Raw genomic sequence first — 21,880 nt, 5'->3', positions numbered from 1 at the left:
AACTGTATAATAATCAGAATTATAACAAATGTAAACATGTAACGCAATAAAATATGTAAATATGAAACTGAGGCAATTTGCTGTTAAAATTGTGTTTATTGTTCTCCAGAAATTTCCAGCTGTTCATGTTTTCTAAAGAGGATAGTTCATTAAGATCTTGATGATGTGCGTCTTTGCAGTAAAACAAAGGAAAACATTTTTTATTAATTAAAACCGTTATTTTACTGGTCCGGCCCCCGGGAGATCAAACTGTTGAATCTGGCCCCTGAATTTAAATTAGTCTAACATCCCTGTAAAACAGAGAGAAAAAATAAAAACTAAATGGGTTTTGAGTATTAATCCGATTTCTACACAGTCCAACAGCACCACCTAGTGGACAAAAGCGAGTACTGCAAAGACGCCAAGGTGCTGATAAATATAATGAAATGACAAAATACTTTTATCAGTCCGTGAAGGGAAATCTTTCATGTTTGTCGGTTTGATTTTTCTTTTATAAATCATTATTAGTTAAAAAAAAATAATAATCTAGGTTGTTTTTTCCAGAAGGGTTGACTGTGGCAGGAACAACCTCCTGCAACTTTCTGTGTCGGGTGCAGGGTGCAGAAATACAGATTAAATACAAAAACCTCAAACACTGGTCAGATATAAAAAGGTTTAATCCAAAGCAGATGGTTTGCCAAGGAATCCAACATACATGGTTAGCTTACTTTACAGCAAATTACAAAAAAGTAACCACAGTTTAAACCACAAAAATCACAGATGAGTTCAACATCATGCTGGAAAAGTTCTGTCTGAACAAGAAGTCAGGAGTGACCTGTTTGTCTCAAAAGCAAGGTAATAAGGTGCAGCTGAACTTACATTTAAAAACCATGACGTGTCCTGCTGCTGCGGCAGTGTAAACCTCAGCAGCGGGAGTGCTTCGTACCTCACGTCACACACACACAACATAACAGCTCCCATCTGAGCTCAGAGCTTAAAAATCACAGTAAATACGACAGAATCCAACCTGCCTTCACAAACAGCAGAGACATGAAGAGGATGGAGATGCTGAAAGAAGAGGACATGAAAATAACATTTTCCTGCTGAGAATCCAGCCGGGCTCATATAAAACCATCAATCAACAGGAGGCCACAACTTTTAGTGTTCATCAGCGACGTTCAGCGCTTCAGCCACCCATCCGTACAACTTCCTCAGTACCTTCAGAACCGGATGCAGCGGTAACAGATTTCCAGCTGAACGAAGGAAGCAGATGAGGAAATCTGGGTCCGCTGCACCTGCTCCCACAACACAGAAACGCCTTTAAATATTCTCAGAAACGATCAGAAAAAAAGCTTAAAGGAGCGTTACAGAACACGTTAAAACCAGTTCTTCCCTGAATCAGATCAGGGACATACAGCCGAGTACAGCGCAAACAGCATTTCCAAGCAGAACTCAGTAAAACCAAAGATCTGCAAGCTGTCGGCTTTTAATCATGAAAGATTTTTATGTTTTTCAGCTGTTCCTCTCTTCATTCTGCCTCCCAGTTAAACCAAACACACACAGATCAGGTCTGACAGACCGCTGCTCGGTTTAATAACTTTCACTTCCACCTTCGACACATCTTTCTTTAAATAAAACCTTCATCGCTTTAATTTAACGGCTGTGAACCACTAAATGATTCAGTAATGACTCCCCCTTTATCATGAAACTGAAGTAATAAAGTTAAAAAAATCTAAAGCGTAACAATAATCCTAATCCCACAAAACAATCAGAAAATTTACATGACAGATTAACAAAGAGAAATCTAAATTAATTCATTAATTGATGCTTAGCTGACTGGATCAGCAGCTGACACATCCAGTAACCATGGAGACGCAACATAACCTACCAGAAATAAAAATAAGTCATCACAGCTCCCAATAAACACACAAAAACACACACATGCTGTACAACATGTAAACTGGTCCTGCAGCAGCCTGCAGGACCACATCATCACTTTTCTCGTCTCTGACAGTAACACGTTATAAACCAGCTCAGAACCAGTGAAACCAAACCAAAACCAGAACCCTGTGAGCCTCTGAGGGCTTCCCTGTGGACGTCCTGTCCTGAAGGAGATGGGGGCACCATCTCTAAAGTCTAGTTTTTGGAGATAAAAGCTTTGGGATCAGTGACCGTTGGTCCTGCAGATGGACAGGAAACAGGTTCTGCTGCTGGTTTAGCTGAACTGGTTCCAGCTACTGCAGATTAGTCACAGTTAGAAACAGACCGACTACACTGAAACCATAAAAATACATGCGAGAAATAATAATATTAATAATAATAATAATGTTAATACTGCCCAAGTCCGGTCTGAGATCTGAGGGGGGCGTTGGGTTTTACCGCGAGACCTCCTGAGCCGGAGAGAAACACATCCTGTACGCTGATGGAGACTCCTGTTGAGAGGAAGAAGAGCTTCATCATCCAACCGACATCTGACCCAAACCTTCATCAGAAATGCAAACAGGAACTCAAAGGTTCCCGGGTCGCTTGAACTTCCTGCTGATTCTCAGACCAAGCTCCCGTACACGAGTGTGGACTCGATTATAATCGTTTCTTCACGTCAAATTCAACGTGAAGTCGTGTTGTTCAGTGTTTCCACACACCCACAACCCAAACACCAGCGTAGAGTCAGATGTTTGTGGTTGTCAGGGCAGGCAGACGTTAAAGAGGCGGGTGGAGGTGCAGGTAGGTGTAAGAAAATCTCATCAAAACATCAAAGCATCAAAACTAAACATTCCTCCTAGATTTCAGCTGTCTGGCTGATTTCATCTGAGATAAAACTAGAAACAGTAGAAGAGACAGAATCTGGGGATCAAACAGGATAAGCTCTGAATGAATGAAGCCATTTTTAAACATTAGATGTCATTAAAATCTACACACTGCTCCTATAAACTGGTTTTAGATTATAAATAAAAAAGAAAAAGCCATTTTGACCTGGTGGAGAAGCGACTGATTATAATTGAGGGAAACTTGGAAGTTTTTACTCTTCATTTGAGATTTTTCTGGTATAAATGAAACATTTGTTTGTCTTACATACCTTAGAAACTTTTAAGCCTTTCTCCTTGTGAAAAGTAAAATCTGGGTTTTTTACAACCAGTCCTGCTTTCCCCATCACAGGAACGTTTAACGGGCTGTCCACCTGAACACAGAAGAAGTTCTCTGAGTTCTTGTCCTGAACAAAGCTCTGAGCTTGTGGCGGATGGAGGGAAAATGGCGACTCACCACATTCTCTTTATCAGCTTTTCTTCCAGCTCTGGTCACGGCATCGGGGGAGATGTGTCTGACCCTCCTCTCTGCTGTCAGCTGCTCACCTCGAGCTCGGCGCTGTTACCATAGCAACATGTACAAAACAAGTTCGTAAAGTTCGAAGTATCAGTGTTTCAGACTGCAAACCTGGTAACGTGGGAGTTTTTCAGGTTGGTTTATAACTCCTAGCTAAAACTGCTCCATCCTGCTTCAATGCTCTGACGTTATCAATAGTCTAACATGAGGACCTAGTTTACTGCCTCAGACATTACTTTTCTCCTCCCTGTCAGGCCTTCAGTACCTTGATGAGGCCACCAAAGGAGCGGGAACGTGGGTGTTTTTTGCTGGGAGCCGTAGAGACCTGACGGTCCTCGCTGGGAGCTCCCGAGGTCGTCTGTTTGACTAACTGCACACAAAGAACAGAACAGCAGCTAAAGATTTCAATAAAGACACTGAAGACTCATCTGAAGAGGAAGAGACGTTACATCTATGGAGATCAGAAAAACAGGATAAAGTCAACCTGTCGGACGAGTTTTTTCTTCTTGGCAGAGTCGGGCATGTTGTGGTGAACATGTCTGAAGAGCTCCTTCAAGGCTTCTTCTGTGTATTGTTGACCTGGAGACGGGCACGGCTCCTGGGAGCCGAGGCCCAGAACGGCCGACCTCTTCAGAGGCAACGCCGCCTGCTGAGCAGGAGAGCTGCAGCCTGCCAGCAGCTCCAGATCATCCTGAGAAAGCACACAGCCAGTCAGACCAAAACAAGAAAATGAAAACCAAACTAGCTTCACCCGCTGGTGGGCGTGTTCTATGGGACCAGATCAGAGTCACATGACCTGGTTCTATCAAGGGGTCTGACTCGTTTTTTTTCTAATTCCACAGGCAAAAACTGGGATAAGTTCCAAAATATCCGATCTAAGCCATTCTACTTTTCATGGGATCCATTCCAATGTGGTCCAAATCTTGCTGATCCAACCCTGAAGGGTGGAGCTTGGCACACTGCAATCCACTGACTGGTTGGAAGAACCATCACTTCCCATGAGGCCGGCAATAAGAGCAAAGCAGGAACAGCTCTTGGATTACATATACAGTGGATCGCTTCTTGTTTTAAGATGCACTGTGGAAGTTTTGCAGATTTTTAAAGCCACATGCCATAAAGAAGCTGTTTTGTAGCTGATGCCTCTACTGCTGTCCTGCTTCTATGTCACCTTCCAGGTAAGGGTAGGGGTGGCTGTGGAAACGCAACAGAGGCCAGGGTTCACCATCCCATCCCGAGCCAGACTCCATGGTGGAAAGTGAGCTATGAAGACTGTTTTTGTAAATGAATGTTCACACGTAACTTCAGAGCTTGTAGTTTTGCGTAAAGCTTTGTCATCTTGTGGAAAACAACCCGACTGAGAAATAACCTGAAAGAATGTAAATATGATATTTGTAATAAAAAAAAGTTTTTGGAAACTTTATTCACAGATGCAAAGCAAAAAGCTGCATACAAATCTTTCACGTTGCAGCTGGGAATTTATTTTGACCCCCTCTAGAAATTGTGACAAATGAAACTGTCCAATCAGAGAGCAGATGAATTCATCACCTTCAGCGCTGCTGCTGGTCTTTAAAGGGGAGTAGACTGAAAGACGTTCATCTGTGACTAAGGTTTCATTTATGACCTAGTAAGAATCAAAGCAAACATTTAACCCTCACAGCTTACCAAAGAAAAAAAATTCACCTTATGGCCCTTTTGGGTCACTGGATCATATTTGGAAGTAATAAACATGAAAAGCTCCACCGTCTGCCTCTACTAACCTTGGTCTTCAGAGCCTTGGTCCCAGTGAAGTGCACTCTGGCGTATTCCCGCAAGTAAACCGGAGCCTGAAGAAAACGGGAAGCGTCAGACGTGCTATGGGTTGCAAAGTCTAAACATTTTGTTTAAAAGTTGTAGCTGACACATTTTCACTATTGATGTAATTTTCCAGGTGTTCAGCACATTTTCCTACATTTAAACTTAAAACAACTTTAACATGACCTGGAAAAAAAAATCCAATTGTGATTTTTCTGACAAATAGTGATTAAATGTTTTTAATTCCAGCTTTGGTTCAGTGTTCATGCATCAAATATGTTTCTAACCTGAGATGGAGGATTTTTACAAGATCTAAATATGACACGTGCACTCATACAGGCGAACACACTCCAGCCAGCAGACAGAGAACAGATGTCTTCGTGAGGCTGGAAAACAGACAGAAATCCTGTTTTTTCTAAACTCTCCCAGCGAGGTGAAGATGCTGAGACTTCATGTCCATCAGGACAAGCTGGATCTACGTCACTGTAGGAATTTCGTAGTTCGACACGTTATCTGAGATCTGAACTTTATTTACAAGTCCATTCAGTAAAACCGTCTTTTTTCTCTTCATTGGGACATTTCAGAAGTTGGACTGTTCAGAACCCTGTTTCTTGTCTCAGCATTTTAGTCCTTTTTGGAAAATGAATCCATGATGTTGTCTGAAGACATGACTTCACAGCTGCGTGTAGCTGTCACGTGTAAATATACATACACAGCTGTAAACCGTGGACGCTGTAAACCGTGGACGCTGTAAAACGTGGACGCTGTAAACCGTGGACGCTGTAAACCGTGGACGCTGTAAAACGTGGACGCTGTAAAACGTGGACGCTGTAAATCGTGGACGCTGTAAATCGTGGACGCTGTAAAACGTGGACGCTGTAAAACGTGGACGCTGTAAATCGTGGACGCTGTAAAACGTGGACGCTGTAAACCGTGGACGCTGTAAACCGTGGACGCTGTAAACCGTGGACGCTGTAAACCGTGGACGCTGTAAAACGTGGACGCTGTAAACCGTGGACGCTGTAAAACGTGGACGCTGTAAACCGTGAACGCTGTAAACCGTGGACGCTGTAAACCGTGGACGCTGTAAAACGTGGACGCTGTAAAACGTGGACGCTGTAAACCGTGGACGCTGTGAACCGTGGACGCTGTGAACCGTGGACGCTGTGAACCGTGGACGCTGTAAACCGTGGACGCTGTAAACCGTGGACGCTGTAAAACGTGGACGCTGTAAAACGTGAACGCTGTAAAACGTGGACGCTGTAAAACGTGAACGCTGTAAAACGTGGACGCTGTAAACCGTGAACGCTGTAAAACGTGGACGCTGTAAAACGTGGACGCTGTAAAACGTGGACGCTGTAAAACGTGGACGCTGTAAAACGTGGACGCTGTAAACCGTGGACGCTGTAAAACGTGGACGCTGTAAACCGTGGACGCTGTGAAACCGTGGACGCTGTAAAACGTGGACGCTGTAAAACGTGGGCGCTGTAAACCGTGGGCGCTGTGAAACCGTGGACGCTGTGAAACCGTGGACGCTGTGAAACCGTGGACGCTGTAAACCGTGGACGCTGTAAAACGTGGACGCTGTGAAACCGTGGACGCTGTGAACCGTGGACGCTGTAAACCGTGGACGCTGTAAACCGTGGACGCTGTGAAACCGTGGACGCTGTAAAACGTGGACGCTGTAAAACGTGGACGCTGTAAACCGTGGACGCTGTAAAACGTGGACGCTGTGAAACCGTGGACGCTGTGAAACCGTGGACGCTGTGAAACCGTGGACGCTGCAGGTGTGAATCCTGGATCACACGTTATCTAACATGAACAGTAATCGCTCTCCTTGTAATTTGCCAGTTGCAATGTTCTAAATGATGATTTTGATTTTAAAACGATTAATAGTTTAGTCCTATATTACAGGTCAAATATCACATTAAATCTAAATCTAATGTTATATATAAATGTTAAATCGTATGTCTAAATTTGAAACTTTAAATTGAGAGTTTTAAGATTTAATATTTACATATATGACATTTAGATTTAAACATTTAAACTTAATATCTCGATTTAACATTTTATTTGACCTGTATGTGGTTAACAGTTATGTTAATAGTGTTTTATGTTCATTTTCATCTAAAATGTAAGAAAAATGTGCTGAATATGAGGAAATGAGTGGTGTGTGTGTGGTGAATAATCACCCTGAAGAGTTTCTGTGAGTGTTTGATGAGGAAGGCCATGCTGTTGTTCAGTTTCTTCAGATTGTCTTTCAGGTCAGCAGCGGTCATCTAAAACAGGAGAGAAAAGTAGTTCATAAATAAACCAATTCCAGCTTGTAAAGAGACTGAAATGTTGAATTTTGGCTTCCAGTTGGCCTAAACTATCCAAACTGGAGCTAAATTAAACTTTTCTGTCATGACTGCAGACGCTGTTTCCTGATCTGTGGTTATAAATGTGCAGTCCTACATGTTTGGGCCAGAGGACATGCGGGGCGAACATGAGGGCCAGGTTGAAGGCGGACATCTTGTTCTTGTCCTGCAGCTTGGCGGTGTGGTAGAGGAGGTCCAGCAGCAGTTTGAGAAGCGAGCGGTTGGCCTGCGGTAACAGCAGGAAGAGGAGCTGCAGGGCCTCAACCTGACGCTCCTTGTTGGGAACTGTGGTTTTGTTGCCCTGCTCATCAAACAGAGTCATGTCTGGAAAAAGGGTTAAAACCTCTTTAAAATATAAGCAGCTCAGGATTTTAGAAAATGTTTTGATGACTGTGTGTGCTCCTACCAGCTATCTTGAGGTGGACGTGGAAGTGTCTGTGCGTCAGCAGGGGCTCCGGCAGCTCTCCCAGGAACGTCTTCAGCAGCGTGGCCACGTCGTTGGGGTGAAAGTCTCCAGACTCCAGGTCGACATCAGCTCCACTGTTGAGCAGCTCCTTTAAGGCCTGCTGCCGAACACTGTTCCCAGGCACCCGGAACAACCCCACCACATGCAGGTCTGAGCAGGAAGCAGTCCAGGAAAGAAAACGTGAAACATGTTAGATTCTACAGAACTCTAAACAATCAAGTCATTTTTGTCCTTTTTAATTCTGGTTAATGAGGAACATAGAAATTTGTGGTATGTTAAGTGGTCACATCCCAGTGGAAGAAAATGCACTCAGGAGGGTTATAAGTGAGGGCGTGAAGGTGTGTGATTACTATGACCCTAAGGATTACTCAGGGTTCAAAGATAGCCTCTTTCTTCATTGATTTCATTGCTCATGGTTTCTACTGTAACTCCTGCACAATGATCATCTGAAAGGATGATTTATGTTGTCAGTAATTATAATAATTAATCTAAGTAAAGACACTTCAGCTGCAGAATTGCACAAAGTAAATGGTTTGTACTTATATAGCACTTTTATCCAAAGCGCTTTACATGTACGTCACATTCACAAACACATTCACACACACATTGACATGCACACACTGATGGCGGAAGCTGCCATGCAAGGCACTTAACCACGACCCATCAGGCGCAATTAGGGGTTTGGTGTCTTGCTTGCCCTTGGGCTGTTTTAAAGTTATTGTCCAACTGTAGCCAGCACGTTTTCAATGGCATCGTTTTAATAAGGAGATTACAAAAGAGGAGAGCCAGATTTGTGGCCATGGCTTTTTGTGGAGCAGCAGCAGCAACGTCTGCACAGAGAAACGTGGGTATGGAGTGGTGGAGAGTGATGTGAGCCTTTACAGATAAGAGTTCATAAACAATGTTCGTATGACGAGCAGAACCTTTATGTATCTATGTCGTGTAGGTCGGATTAATGCGACCTGGACGTTCAGACACGTATCGGATTTAGGACCACATATCCAAGCGGCCTGGGTCGCATTTGAAAAAATCAGATCTGTGTCGTTCAGACTGTTATGAAAAGATTAGATACAGGTCACATAGGGGAAAAAAATCGGATTTGGGTCTCTTTAGGCTGCAGTCTGAACATAGTCTTAATGTATGTACATGAATGCAAATATGTGGTTGATTAAAGACAATATAACAGTAGGACTACATAAGGAAAAGGCTCTTGGTTTTATTACATACACAGTTTACAGGAACAGACTGTGCTTGCTTGCGATGTGGGTACTGAGGTCTCTGATCCTGCATCCTCACTCAAATAATCAAGACTCATCCAAAAATTATGATTTAAAGTTTTATAAAATGCCTCTGAAAGATGGAAACGTCAAACGTCGGAGAACTCATATACAAAAAGGTTGAACAACTTGATGTTCAGTAAATATAAAGAATGGTAGAATAAAAAATAAAGAAATGAAGAGAAACATAAATGAAAACCAACCAGTGGGTCCGATTACAAAGATGTCTGAGAGACATTAAGACCTGAGAGACTCAATGTTCTCCTTCTAAAGTCAGACAGACCAAGGTAGTTTCATCTGGACCTGAATGTCTCGGCAAGACTCTGTCCAGCTGTGAAATTACTCTGGATGGTACTACACTGGATTCCAGTACAACATTCCTGATTATTGTTCTGTCCCAGAAATGTCCTGAAAACCCTCCATCTGATCCAAAACACATCAACGAGGGTTCTGATGAGAACTATCATCAGAGATCATTTTTCTCCAGTTTTATCTTCTCTTCATCAGCTTCCTGTTAAATCCAGAATAGAATTTTAATTTCCTCTCCTCACATATAAAACTCGTAGTGACCGAGATCCCATGGATCTTAAAGATTTTCCCATCAGAGCTTCACTCTCAGACAGCAGGTTCATAGCTGGTTCCTAGAGGTTCTAAAAGGAGAATGGGAGGCAGAACCTTTAGTTATCAGACCCTCTCTGTGGAACCAGCTCCCAGTTTGGCTTCAGGAAGCAGTACCCTGATCCATCCTTTAGTCCTGCTGCTATAAGCCGAGGCTGCTGGGGGACATCCCATGATGCACTGGGCTCCTCTCTGCTGGAGGACATCCCATGATGCACTGGGCTCCTCTCTGCTGGGGGACATCCCATGATGCACTGGGCTCCTCTCTGCTGGGGGACATCCCATGATGCACTGGGCTCCTCTCCACTCTCTTTGGTCTCCATGTAAAAACATCTGATGTTGTTCATTAATTTGTGTTTCTCTTCTTCTTTCTCAGCAGGAATCCCTGGATTAGAGTTCTGCTGCTAGTTGATCCCTCTTTCCTGTCCTCTCCACACCCAACCAGTCCTGGAAGATGGCCATACTTCCTGGTTCTGATGGAGGTTTTCCTTTCTGGTTCTGGTTCTGATGGAGGTTTTCCTTCTTGGTTGTGATGGAGGCTTTTCTTTGTTGGTCATTATTTTAGGAACTGGTTTATATGAGAACATTTATTATAAATTGAACTGATGTGGATCTTAGGATGGATTTGATATATCTGGATTAGAATTGGACTCTAATTAGTAATAGTATCTGAAGAAATGCCTAAAAATGACATTTTTACAAGTTAATGCTATACAAATAAAGTTAAATCAAATATAATTTAATAAAAATTTACAAAGCTCTTAGGATCAACCTGCTCCCATCGTCTGGCTGAAGGACCGCTGCCATCATCAAAGTGCTGGTATTATTTATTTATGGCATTATCAATGATGATTTAACTGATCATCAGGCTTTATCAAGTCCAATGCAAGACAGAAAGATACAGGAGATCATTCCTGTCTGCAGCCATCACCCTCTGAAACATTAAATGTAACTCCACCCACTGCCATATTTGGAAAATGCCAGAAACTGCAAGGGTTGGGGTGGGAGGTGTGGGGTGATCAGAGCGGGCGGGTCGGGATGCACAGGCAGAAATGATTGACAGACAGCAGCTCAGCTCACTGGCAAGATGCAAAGCGAGATTCACAAAGCAGCTACGCCACAGAGCGTCTTTGAGGTGGAAGACTTTCCCCTCCTGAACCTCCTCAGCTACACATGAACCAGGTGGTCCTGAAGTGCATCAGTCTGAGCTGTTAGCTGCCTGTCAGCAGCTCCAGCAGCTCTGGAAAGCTGTGGAGACTCACAGCAGGTTGTGGCAGCTGCAGGAAGTTGCTGCTGCTACGATTTGAGCTGCTGTCTGTCACCAGATGAGGATCAGCAGGTAAAAAATAAAGTCGGGTCTTACTTTTACACCCTCAGAAGCACAAATCCATCCCATTGCAGGAATATTTCATCAGAAACTCTTAAAGAACAGAAGTCTGAAACTAGCAGATCTACACCAGAGAAGTTCACATCCCTTCATATGCGCTGGTGGGTGAGGTGAAGCCCCGCCTACCTGCATCTGGAGGAAGGGGCTGCGGGGATTTAAAAAAAAATAGATAACCTATGTCACAAAAAAACAAAGCCCAGTTTCATCCTATAAGGGGCATTATGAGCCACTTTTTACCCACAAAATCCCATTTTATAAAGAAATTTAAGAAATACTAATTTATCAACAGTATATATGGTTTTCATCACAATTAAGTGAGACTAAGTTTTTTACAGCTCAAAAAACACATTTTTGGGTGCACTACCCCTTTAATTTTTGTTTGTGCTTTGTTTAAAAAAAAATAGAAGGAAAACTTACTACAACATTGTCATTTCCCTCTGGGATGAATATTTTTGATTTCATTATGCTGTTTAAATTCCTGAGAAATCAGGATGCAAAGACTTAGAAATGAGTAGATTTTATTCAATAACTCACTTTTGCTGAGGTACTCGATAAGCTGATAGATCTGGGCAATGCAGTTCTCCGTCAGAGGGCTTCCAAACACAATCCCTTTATCTGCAAACAGAACAGATGGGAGAGGGTGACCACAGCAAAAGCTACTCTGACCAAAATTATACATCAGACACACAAAGAGATTAAGTTGGTTAACACTTTGCTCAGCCAGACAACAACACATTTGTTCTGCTTATCAACACAACATGTGTGTTTCCTTGTGGACAAAGGAGCCACTTTTACAAAATATCCGAACCTAACTGGAAACCGTGTTGATCTCTGACCTTTGCGTCTGAGGAAGTTGAAGGAACGGAAAAATCCTCCATTTCCACCTGTTGGGGTTTTGGGGCCCTCCTCACCCAGGAGCTGGGAAAACTCTGTACCAGGAAGATCAATGAGACGAGTAATATTACTGAGCACAAGCTCCAGGAACACATCAGGGTTCTCATGACGGAGCTTCTCCACGAAGAAGTCTGGGTTGAAGATGACAGGCGGTCGGCCAGCACGAGAGCCGCCTGCAGAGTCCTCCTGATTGATCACCATACTGCACACTGTTCCTCTGATGGAACACACACACACACACACACACACATTTAGACCTTAACAGCATATTGTTATTAATGTAAAATTAAGAAGATAGTTAATAACCACATTTTAGGATGTAGTCCAATTCAGTTATGACAGCAAGTGCCCATGAAAATCCAATCCATCAGGACCAGGAAACTAAGTGCAACCATCTGACGTGTCGGTGGAGCATTTTGTTGTGTTTCTGCATATAAACGGTGTTTCCATGTTAGCTCCATTTAAATGCATCAAGAATGCCATTACTGTTGCTCGAACAAATGTAAAAATGCAGAGCTAACGTGGGTCAAAGGAAGAAAAGAGGTCCTCCAAACGTAAGCTATATTTTAGGCAGAATATTCAGATAGTACCAAAATGCGGCCAAACTAACGCGTATCCGAAGCTAACGTTGCGCATGTTTAGCTTCTCATGAAGTTTGTCTGACATAACATGACGTTTGTTAATCAGTTTAGATAATCGTGCGAGTTCATTTTTTCTTTCAGAGGAAGCTTAACTTTCCGTCTATGTAAATATTAACAAACACGTAACATCAGTAGCATCTGTTCATTTTTACCTTCTATTATGAGCGTTCTCATCGACATCTTTCCCCGCAGCCATGTTCGGTTTGAATCCTCCGCTGTTACCCTCGAGGCACCGCCCACATCAACGCCCATTGGCTGGTTGTCAAACGTAGGCGTCACGCAGCCGTTCTGTGATTGGTTTGTTTGAATTTCCTGGCTTTGCCTGTTTACATCTTTTGCAAGCCATAAAATAACACTACGCTTAATATTATTTTATTAATTAATTTTTTATTAATTTCTTCACACCTTCTCTTCCTGTCATTTTGTTTTTCCAAGTAATTCAAATATGCAGCCATAGCATCAATGCAATGATTTAAACTAGGAGGATTTGTACAAAGCATACTCAAAACGTTTTTGAAAAGGATGAGCAAAAGCTGGACGCTTCACAGAACATTCTTAAAATTTTGCTGCCCACGATGAAGAGGCCAAAACCGATTTTCTGATTTAATTTCTGCTGTTTGTAGGATAAGGAAGTTTTTTTGTTGAATAGCAGCATTCATGGTTGGTCATGCTTAACTAACTGAAGGTGGAAGAGCATGTGCACAGTTGGCTGTGGAATGAATTTGTGGAACAGCATGAATGAGAAAATAAAAAAAAACAAAACTTTAAATTCAGTAAATAGATCAGACATTGTGTAAAATATTATAAATGTTAATAGATTGACTGCACATTAGGTATAATTTAAGCTATAACATTATTTTGGTTAAGTGTGAATAACTAAAATGTAAAAATGTGTGTGTGTGTGTGTGGGGGGGGGGGGGGGGGGGGTATATTCATTTAAAACGAACACAGTCTCATGGCCTAGTTTGGTTGAGTAAAGTCTTCAGTCTGAACCTTTCATCGGTGAGGTTTGGTTTAAAGTAAAGATTTGGTTAAACGTTAGTAAAAGATGAGCTAAGCGTGCTCCAGCACAGTTCATGGAGTATTTTTGTTTGTTTCTATTTAGGTTGCAGATTAAATAAATCTGTGAAAGTAGAGCAATCAGCTGTTCTTGCTTCTTGAGGTGTGATGCCTACACAGGAGGAAATCTGGCTCCATATGTTGGTCTAATCCAGTCCAGGTGGTCCTGTCTGCTTCTATTAGAGGAGACTTCAGCAGAATCAGAGAGGAAAGTTTAGCTATGTTGAGATCTTCAGCTTAGATTTAGGATATCCTTCATTTCTCACTGCCTGATTTCAGAACTGATTTCTGAGGTAAAGACGCAGCGTTGCGGCTGCTGGTCAGGAGGATCCCAGCCAGCAGCACCTGATCTGGATTAAAACTCCAGCATCTCCCGTGTTTGTCCTGTCAAAGATAAGGTGTTGGAGCGAAGGAGCTTACAGTTTACAGAGTTTACAGAAGAAAAACTCACATGTGCAGGAGTAATAAATTTTAGTAACATGATCAATGCAGACAGTGAAAATAAGAATAAATAAATAAATTTCTATTTGAAATAAATATCTACAGATATGATGAAACAAAGTTCATAACAAACAACATGACTGACTCCATCTGGTCCTCATTGCATCACCCTGTGTGGTGAAAACGGTGCAGCTTTAACTAAATTCACAGCTCTGATCTCCCACCAGACAGTTGATCTTCCTCCACCAGGTTTCTGAGAGGCTCCTGATCTTATCAGGAGTCTTCTTCCTCAGGGTCAGCTTCTGCTGCTGGACACTGGGACAGACCGTCTGCTGGAAGCTGGCCAGTATGGCCGAATCAAAAGTGTCCTTCAGGTTCTTCTGAGTCAGAGCTGAGCACTCCGCAAAACTCACGGCCCCGAGCTCTTGGGCCAGCCGCTGGCCCTCTTCAGTTCCCACCGGCCGCTGCTGGTTCTGCGCCAGGTGGATCAGCACCTGGACATCTTCTCTCAGGTCCAGCTGGGTGCCGACCAGGATAAGGGGTGCACCAGGACAGTGCTGGCGGATCTCGGGAAGCCATTTGTCGGTCAGGTTTCGGAAGGAACAGGGACGGACCACGCTGTAGCAGAGGAGGAAGACGTCAGCGTTCTTGTAGCACAGCGGCCGGAGACGCTCCAGCTCGTCCTGCATGAAGAAAACAAAGACCGCAGCTCAGAGATACCAGCTCGCTTCACAGGGTGGAGATCTGATTCTGTCAGCTCACCCAAGGAAAATAACTCAGCTTTAAAAGTTCACCTTCAGATTCAGTTCCTTCTTCTCACTGGACACAGAGTGATGTTTGCAGAATATCTCAAAGATCTAATAATTGATTTTTTCAGCTGAAGCTCACATTGTCTTCGTCTTTAATTATTTGTTAGGGCCAAAAAATGGGGAAAAAATCCAAACCTGGCTGGTTACATCAGAGCAGGTTCTGATTTAGACCTGATTAAGATTTCATCTGAAAACAAAGCTTATTCATTTTTCTATGAATAAAGTAAAGTTTTTAATCTGTCTGTTTATGTAGTCTAGAACTTAATCTGGATTAAAAATCCATAAAAATAATAAAACATTTTTTCTTTAAATCAGACAGTTAATGCTTGAATTAGTAGGAATATCCAAATCCAGGCCAGGTTTGGAAGCTTCCCAGGCCAAAATAAACTCCCCAACAGCTTGTCAGATTCTACACAAGCCTGTTAATGAGCCTTTAATTTCAGCCAGGTGTGTTTAAGCAGGTTAACATCTTAAAATCTGCAGGATAGTGGCCCTTGAGGACTGGACCCGGACGTCCCTGAATTAGTTTCTGGTAGATTGTGAACAAGATCAGCCAGTTTGTCTGGTGCTCCCATGAAGGATCAGTCTCTGGGAACTATTTGTTTAGAAAGTGGTGAAATCAGTGTGAAGAGGGTTGACTGTTACATCACTAAATCCATGCAGGAGTTTACTTTTATGAAGGAGAGGATGATGATGGGACAGAGGATGAAGCTGAGAATCTCGAGACACAAGCAGGACTGTTTTAATTCCTGCAGGGGGCGCTAGCGGCTTTCAGAGTTAATTAGGCTGAAGGAAGGCTGTAGGGGGCAGGCGACACCAGGAAAACCTTCAACATGGGAGCAAAGACCAATAATTACGTATTGATCACTTACATTAACCGATCCGTCAACCAGCCCCCACTTCTGTCTCGGTGGCAGTAGTTGGGATAAAGAGAGTAAATGTAAACTGTTTCTCATCATGAAGCAGTGACCGTGTCAGAGATTAAACACAGCTGCAACAGCTGTGTTCGTGTTTTCAGAGAAACCAAGAAAAGCTCACCTGTCCGGCCGTGTCGCACAGCTGCACCCTCACCGGTTTCCCGTCCACCACAACCATCACTGCAAAGAGCAAAACACACGTTTCTGGCCTGATCTGCACCCGTTTCAATGACAGAAGAGTACATCTGACCAGGACTTAGAGTTCTGTGTCAGTAAAATCAGACCGGAACCAAACTGTCTCGTGCGTAAAAGTAGCTCAGAATCAGCCGCGGTGAAGTTGGAGATTACCGGTGAAGTTGTCGTACGCTGTGGGGACATATTCGGTGGGATATCCGTTGGTGGTGTAGCTGACGACCAGACTGGTCTTCCCCACCGCTCCGTCTCCAACCAGGACGCAGTTCACCTTGCGCTCAGGCGCGGAACCGGACCTCCGGCGCTTCGCGCTCACAGGAAAGTCCCGGTTCCTAAAGCGTCGAGGCGGAACCTGAGGGCCGTCCCCACTTCCCCCAAACGGATCCGACACCCGGCCGGGTTTCTGCTTCCTGACATCCTGGGGCAGCATGTCTCCTCCTGCGGAGAGATTGTTTTTCTTCTGACTTCCTGTCAGTTCAGATCCTCCGGACACCTCCTGCTGGCATCATCTTCCCTGCAGCTGCAGACTCTGAACTCAGACGGTGTTCAGGTGGGTTTTCTGTGGACCTGGAGAGATCTGGAGCAGGCGGTGGCGCAGCCGTCGAGTTTCTCCGCTCAGCAGGAGCTCCTGATTGGCATTCTCCCTACATCTGTTGTGGTCGTGCGTCCTAAGAGGCTTACTGAGAGCAGCGCCATATGAAGCTCCAGAGATTTCCAAGTGAAATGAACCGAGCTTACAGGAATCCTTTATCCCACACAGCCAAATACACAGTTCCTCTCCAACTTTAACCGATTTAAAGATGAAAATACTTTAAACATCCAGATTGGTATAAATGTGGAAGATGTTTTAGTCCTTTTCTGAAAAAGGGTCAAAACAGCGTGTTTGTTTTCATTTATCTGTTTTTGTTCATTATTTTAATGTAAATATTTTTGTTGTTAATTCTTAGAAAATGACCATAACTTATGCAGAAGGAAAGTTTTCAAATAAATCTTCGCAGGTGGAGAAACAATACATAAAATGGGTTTCGTCTGCTAAATTATTAACAGTTTAATGATAGTAGCACACAAGTTAAGCATTATGGATAACCTCTGTATCTTGTTAGATGAATGACTGACTTGTTTTTCCAGGTTCCTTCAGGAGAGATGAGGAGGTGCTCTGAGGCCCTCCTGTGGTTGGATTATGTTTGCTGGAGACTGAAGTAGCAGGACTTCATGTCACAGATGAATCATCGTCTGTCACTGAGCTGCAGGTTCTGATGCTTCCACATGGAGAGAAAACAAGCCTGGAGTTAAAAATAGATTCAAACTTCAGCGGAGGGAGAGCAACCTGCAGGGAACACAGTGGAGGAGGGAAACCATCATCTGTTTTACCTGCTTTAAGATACACACAGGGCAGATACAAGTCTGTAGTTTTATTAGTTTTATAATCTAAATCCAAAAATATTTAGAAATTATTCTTGAAAATGAAAAACAATTAACAATGAAAATAATCATAAAATGTAAGTATTTACCATTTAACCTACCTTTAAAATATTATATATATATATATATATATATATATATATATAATATATATATATATATATATAATATTGTAAGTTCAGCACAATTTAATATAATCTGAATTCAAAGAAACTTAAATTGCTGGCATCTGATTCTATGTGGATTCCATGGATTGTAAATGTGGAATAACATGGTGCATACCCTTACTGCCTAAGACAAGACATTACCAAAAAAGAAATAAGATTTTTTTTTCTATTCAAGCAGTTAGGATTACCATGGCCTGGAAGACAGTAAATCTACAGAAACATTAAATCTATCAGATATTGTCTAAGAGAAATAAAGCAAAGTCTTCATGTTATCACCGACAAGGTGAGCAAAAAGAGAAAAAGCTCAGCTGCCGCCTCTGCGTGAAGTGTGTCACCTCTGCAGGAGGCTGCATATCGACAGCGTGTTGTGACAGCAGCACTGAGTGTGCATGTGTGGGAGGCTGAATGTGTTGCCATGCATTAAACGGCACCAGAAGACACCGCTGAGTGGGAGGAAGACACCGGATACAGATATAGACATGCAGTGAACTGCTTCACACTGACAACTGAGAACATCAAAGCTTCATTCTGGATGGAGAAATGAAAAATCTGACCACTTTTATACCCAGAAAACTGTTCTAAGTGTGAATCTAAGCAGCAGAAACCCTTTTTCTTTCCCCACATTTAGCTGGGGAGCTGATAGTAACTGTCTGATTTAGTAAAAACAGTCCAAAAGGTCAGCTAAATTTAAAAAAAACAATGCAGTTGAATGCGTATATCATTCTGCAGTGTGGATTAATGGAATGTATTAAGTGAGGAGTTAAAGCAAAGCATAAATGTAAATAAATTTACAAAGAAATACAAAAAAGAAAAATGTGGTGGAGTAAATGTTTTTGTGATTGTAGATATTAATTGGCTCAAATCTTGGTGGAAATGAAGTCTGAATGAATCTGGTAGAAAAGGTTCATGAAGTGTGTTAGCATTTGGTTATTATCAGAATTGTGAACAAAAATGTGTCAGACTGATAGTTTATTATGTAATTGTATATTGTTCTTGTGTTGTCTTTTGTTTTATTTTTATTTTATTATCTTTGTCTTGGGTTGTGTTTGAAAAAAAAGATGATGATAACAGCTCACTCTGAAATCCATAAATGCAGGTTAAAGCTCTATCATGCAAAGAAGAAGCCAGAGGTGAACAGGATCCAGAAACACGGCCGTGATTCCTCCCTGCTGCTGGCAGACTTTCCAGTGAACACATGCTTATGTGCATACTTATACACTGTACATACTCACCCTGTCAGACCAGATACTGTACATATTACTATTTATTATTTGTGTGTGTGTTCTTTTTGCTGTCACCTGTGTGCTTCTGCTTACTGCACTTGTTCTGTTGCAACAAAACAATTTCCCCACTGAGGGACTAATGAAGGTTTTCTTATTCATATTCCTCTCTGGACCAAAGCTCAGTTAAAATGATCTGAGGCAAAGTGGAAACCTGGATGAAGATGTGAACTAGTTTGTGGAAAGCATGGACGGCATGTCCTGCAGACTAAAGAGGAGAGGGAGCATCCAGCTTGTTATCAGTGGACAGGTGAAAAGCTGCATCTCTGATGGGATGGGGCTGCATTAGTGTCTATGGCGTGGGCAGCTTCCACATCTGTGAAGCTCCATCAATGCTGAAAAGTACATGGAGGTTTTAGAGCAACATCTGCTCCCATCCAGACAACGTCTCTTTCAGGGAAGACCTTGCAGATTTCAGCAAGACAATGCTGAACCACATCCTGTCATGGTTGCTGCTCTGCTGGGCCTCCAGTTCTTCAATCAGGCTCATGTACTCCACCTGGGCTTCCCTGATTGTTCTCTCTCCTCACCTGTGCCTCACCATACTTAAAGTCTCTCCAGTCTGTGCTTCCATGGCAGATGGTCAGCAAAACTAACCTTGTTGAGATCCAGCATTTTCTTGTGTTTCAGACCTCCTGTTCTCAATCCCGTCATGTCCTTGGATTTCTCTTGCCTGATCCACACCGGATTTATTCTTGTAAAGTGCCTATCTGGATATTGACTCCTGCTCGGAAAGACCACAGAGTTTTGCCTGCCCCTGATAAGTAGTCTTATCTCTGCCTCTCTGTGTATGACAATTTCCTGCCCTGATGACCACGCTTCTGGATATTGGATTCATACTTTGATGCCTGGAGTGTTTTGCAGATTCCTTTACCACACAGTCCTCCCGTCACACTCCATCAGATGGCTCCAAGTTCTCTCTGCGACTCCTCTTGCTTCAATAAACCATATTCTGTTCAAACCTTAAAATCTGTGTGAGGCTGAATTTCTGGGTCTTCAGAAGAAACCACTACCCATCCTGCATTTATTACAGCAGCATGGCTGCACAGGAGAAGAGTCCGTCTGCTGAACTGGCCTGCCTGCAGTTCAGACCTTTCACCAGTACACAACATCTGGAGCATCATGGAAGCAGAAATCCAGCAAACAAGGTCCAGGACTGTAGAGCAGCTAGAATCCTGCATCAGACCAGAATGGGACAACATTCCTCTCCTAAAACTCCAGCAACTGGTCTCCTCACTTCCCAGATATTTCCATACATGTTAGAAGAACAGATGCTACACCATGCTGAACATCACCCTGGAACTACTTTTTACACCATACTGAACATCACTCTGAGACTACTTTTTACACCGTGCTGAACATCACTCTGGAACTACTTTTTACACCATACTGAACATCACTCTGAAACTACTTTTTACACCGTGCTGAACATCACTCTGGAACTACTTTTTACACCGTGCTGAACATCACTCTGGAACTACTTTTTACACCATACTGAACATCACTCTGAAACTACTTTTTACACCATACTGAACATCACTCTGAAACTACTTTTTACACCGTGCTGAACATCACTCTGGAACTACTTTTTACACCATACTGAACATCACTCTGAAACTACTTTTTACACCGTGCTGAACATCACTCTGAAACTACTTTTTACACCGTGCTGAACATCACTCTGGAACTACTTTTTACACCATACTGAACATCACTCTGGAACTACTTTTTACACCATACTAAACATCACTCTGAAACTACTTTTTACACCATACTGAACATCACTCTGAAACTACTTTTTACACCATACTGAACATCACTCTGGAACTACTTTTTACACCATACTAAACATCACTCTGAAACTACTTTTTACACCATACTGAACATCACTCTGAAACTACTTTTTACACCGTGCTGAACATCACTCTGGAACTACTTTTTACACCATACTAAACATCACTCTGAAACTACTTTTTACACCATACTGAACATCACTCTGAAACTACTTTTTACACTGTGCTGAACATCACTCTGGAACTACTTTTTACACCATACTGAACATCACTCTGAAACTACTTTTTACACCGTGCTGAACATCACTCTGGAACTACTTTTTACACCATGCTGAACATCACTCTGGAACTACTTTTTACACCATACTGAACATCACTCTGAAACTACTTTTTACACCATACTGAACATCACTCTGAAACTACTTTTTACACCGTGCTGAACATCACTCTGGAACTACTTTTTACACCACACTGAACATCACTCTGGAACTACTTTTTACACCATACTAAACATCACTCTGAAACTACTTTTTACACCATACTGAACATCACTCTGAAACTACTTTTTACACCGTGCTGAACATCACTCTGGAACTACTTTTTACACCATACTAAACATCACTCTGAAACTACTTTTTACACCATACTGAACATCACTCTGAAACTACTTTTTACACCATGCTGAACATCACTCTGGAACTACTTTTTACACCATGATGAACATCACTCTGGAACTACTTATGGGTTCAATATGGGTTGATGAGATCTGGAAATCATTGCATTCTGGTTTTACTTACGTTTTAGACAGTAGTCCCAGCTTTTCTGGACTGGTGGTTGCACTTGCAGCTTTATCTGTAGAATGACACTTGCACATGAACTTAAACTTATCTGAGCTTTATCTCCCAAAATCCAATAACTGAAGCAGCATGACGCGGCAGACTGCTGATCAAAAGTCTAAAAGTGAGTATGAAGTGGGAGCAGGTTTGAAAAGCACAAAGCATGTTGAAGTCTAGACGCTCTCTATATAAACTATTTCTTTTCTTATTTTGGCAAGATTTCTTGTCAA

General features: G+C 42.5%; 2 protein-coding genes across 3 annotated transcripts; both read right to left on the bottom strand.

Moving 5' to 3' along the window:
- Positions 1 to 638: 638 nt before the first annotated feature.
- Positions 639 to 12,964, bottom strand: LOC121638896 (rho GTPase-activating protein 19-like). The gene is made up of 12 exons (XM_041983966.1): positions 12,887 to 12,964; positions 12,036 to 12,310; positions 11,734 to 11,814; positions 7,858 to 8,067; positions 7,549 to 7,775; positions 7,284 to 7,370; positions 5,058 to 5,123; positions 3,785 to 3,991; positions 3,566 to 3,670; positions 3,241 to 3,342; positions 3,056 to 3,157; positions 639 to 2,411 (listed from the first exon to the last, which is right to left on the bottom strand). Exons 1-12 carry the CDS (start codon positions 12,928 to 12,930, stop codon positions 2,355 to 2,357), a joined length of 1,563 nt encoding a protein of 520 aa, XP_041839900.1. The 5' UTR covers positions 12,931 to 12,964; the 3' UTR covers positions 639 to 2,354.
- A 1,248-nt stretch (positions 12,965 to 14,212) lies between these two features.
- On the bottom strand, positions 14,213 to 17,141 carry LOC121637617 (rho-related GTP-binding protein RhoU-like). 2 transcript variants are annotated; one of them, XM_041981778.1, is made up of 4 exons: positions 16,309 to 17,141; positions 16,082 to 16,140; positions 15,916 to 15,945; positions 14,213 to 14,917 (listed from the first exon to the last, which is right to left on the bottom strand). In XM_041981778.1, exons 1-4 carry the CDS (start codon positions 16,580 to 16,582, stop codon positions 14,429 to 14,431), a joined length of 852 nt encoding a protein of 283 aa, XP_041837712.1. In that variant the 5' UTR covers positions 16,583 to 17,141; the 3' UTR covers positions 14,213 to 14,428. The 2 variants fall into 2 exon arrangements, with proteins under 2 accessions (XP_041837712.1, XP_041837713.1); XM_041981779.1 differs by lacking the exon at positions 15,916 to 15,945 and having other exon boundaries at positions 14,218 to 14,917.
- Positions 17,142 to 21,880: the final 4,739 nt, after the last annotated feature.

Source organism: Melanotaenia boesemani, chromosome 4 (assembly GCF_017639745.1).
Source record: "Melanotaenia boesemani isolate fMelBoe1 chromosome 4, fMelBoe1.pri, whole genome shotgun sequence".
Classification (NCBI taxonomy): Eukaryota; Metazoa; Chordata; class Actinopteri; order Atheriniformes; family Melanotaeniidae; genus Melanotaenia; species Melanotaenia boesemani.
The sequence above is the reverse complement of the archived record's forward strand: the minus strand, read 5'-3'. Positions and strand labels throughout refer to the sequence as shown.

Excerpts from the sequence above, each read along its gene's own strand:
- LOC121638896 (XM_041983966.1), bottom strand. The coding sequence starts at position 12,930 with ATGGCTGCGGGGAAAGATGTCGATGAGAACGCTCATAATAGAAG. Across the intron at positions 3,343-3,565 it reads CCTTTGGTGGCCTCATCAAG|CGCCGAGCTCGAGGTGAGCA; the intron begins GTACTGAAGGCC and ends CTATGGTAACAG. Across the intron at positions 3,158-3,240 it reads AAGCTGATAAAGAGAATGTG|GTGGACAGCCCGTTAAACGT; the intron begins GTGAGTCGCCAT and ends TTCTGTGTTCAG.
- LOC121637617 (XM_041981778.1), bottom strand. The coding sequence starts at position 16,582 with ATGCTGCCCCAGGATGTCAGGAAGCAGAAACCCGGCCGGGTGTCGGAT. Across the intron at positions 16,141-16,308 it reads AGCGTACGACAACTTCACCG|TGATGGTTGTGGTGGACGGG; the intron begins GTAATCTCCAAC and ends TGCTCTTTGCAG. Across the intron at positions 15,946-16,081 it reads TGTGCGACACGGCCGGACAG|AAGTGGGGGCTGGTTGACGG; the intron begins GTGAGCTTTTCT and ends CCACCGAGACAG.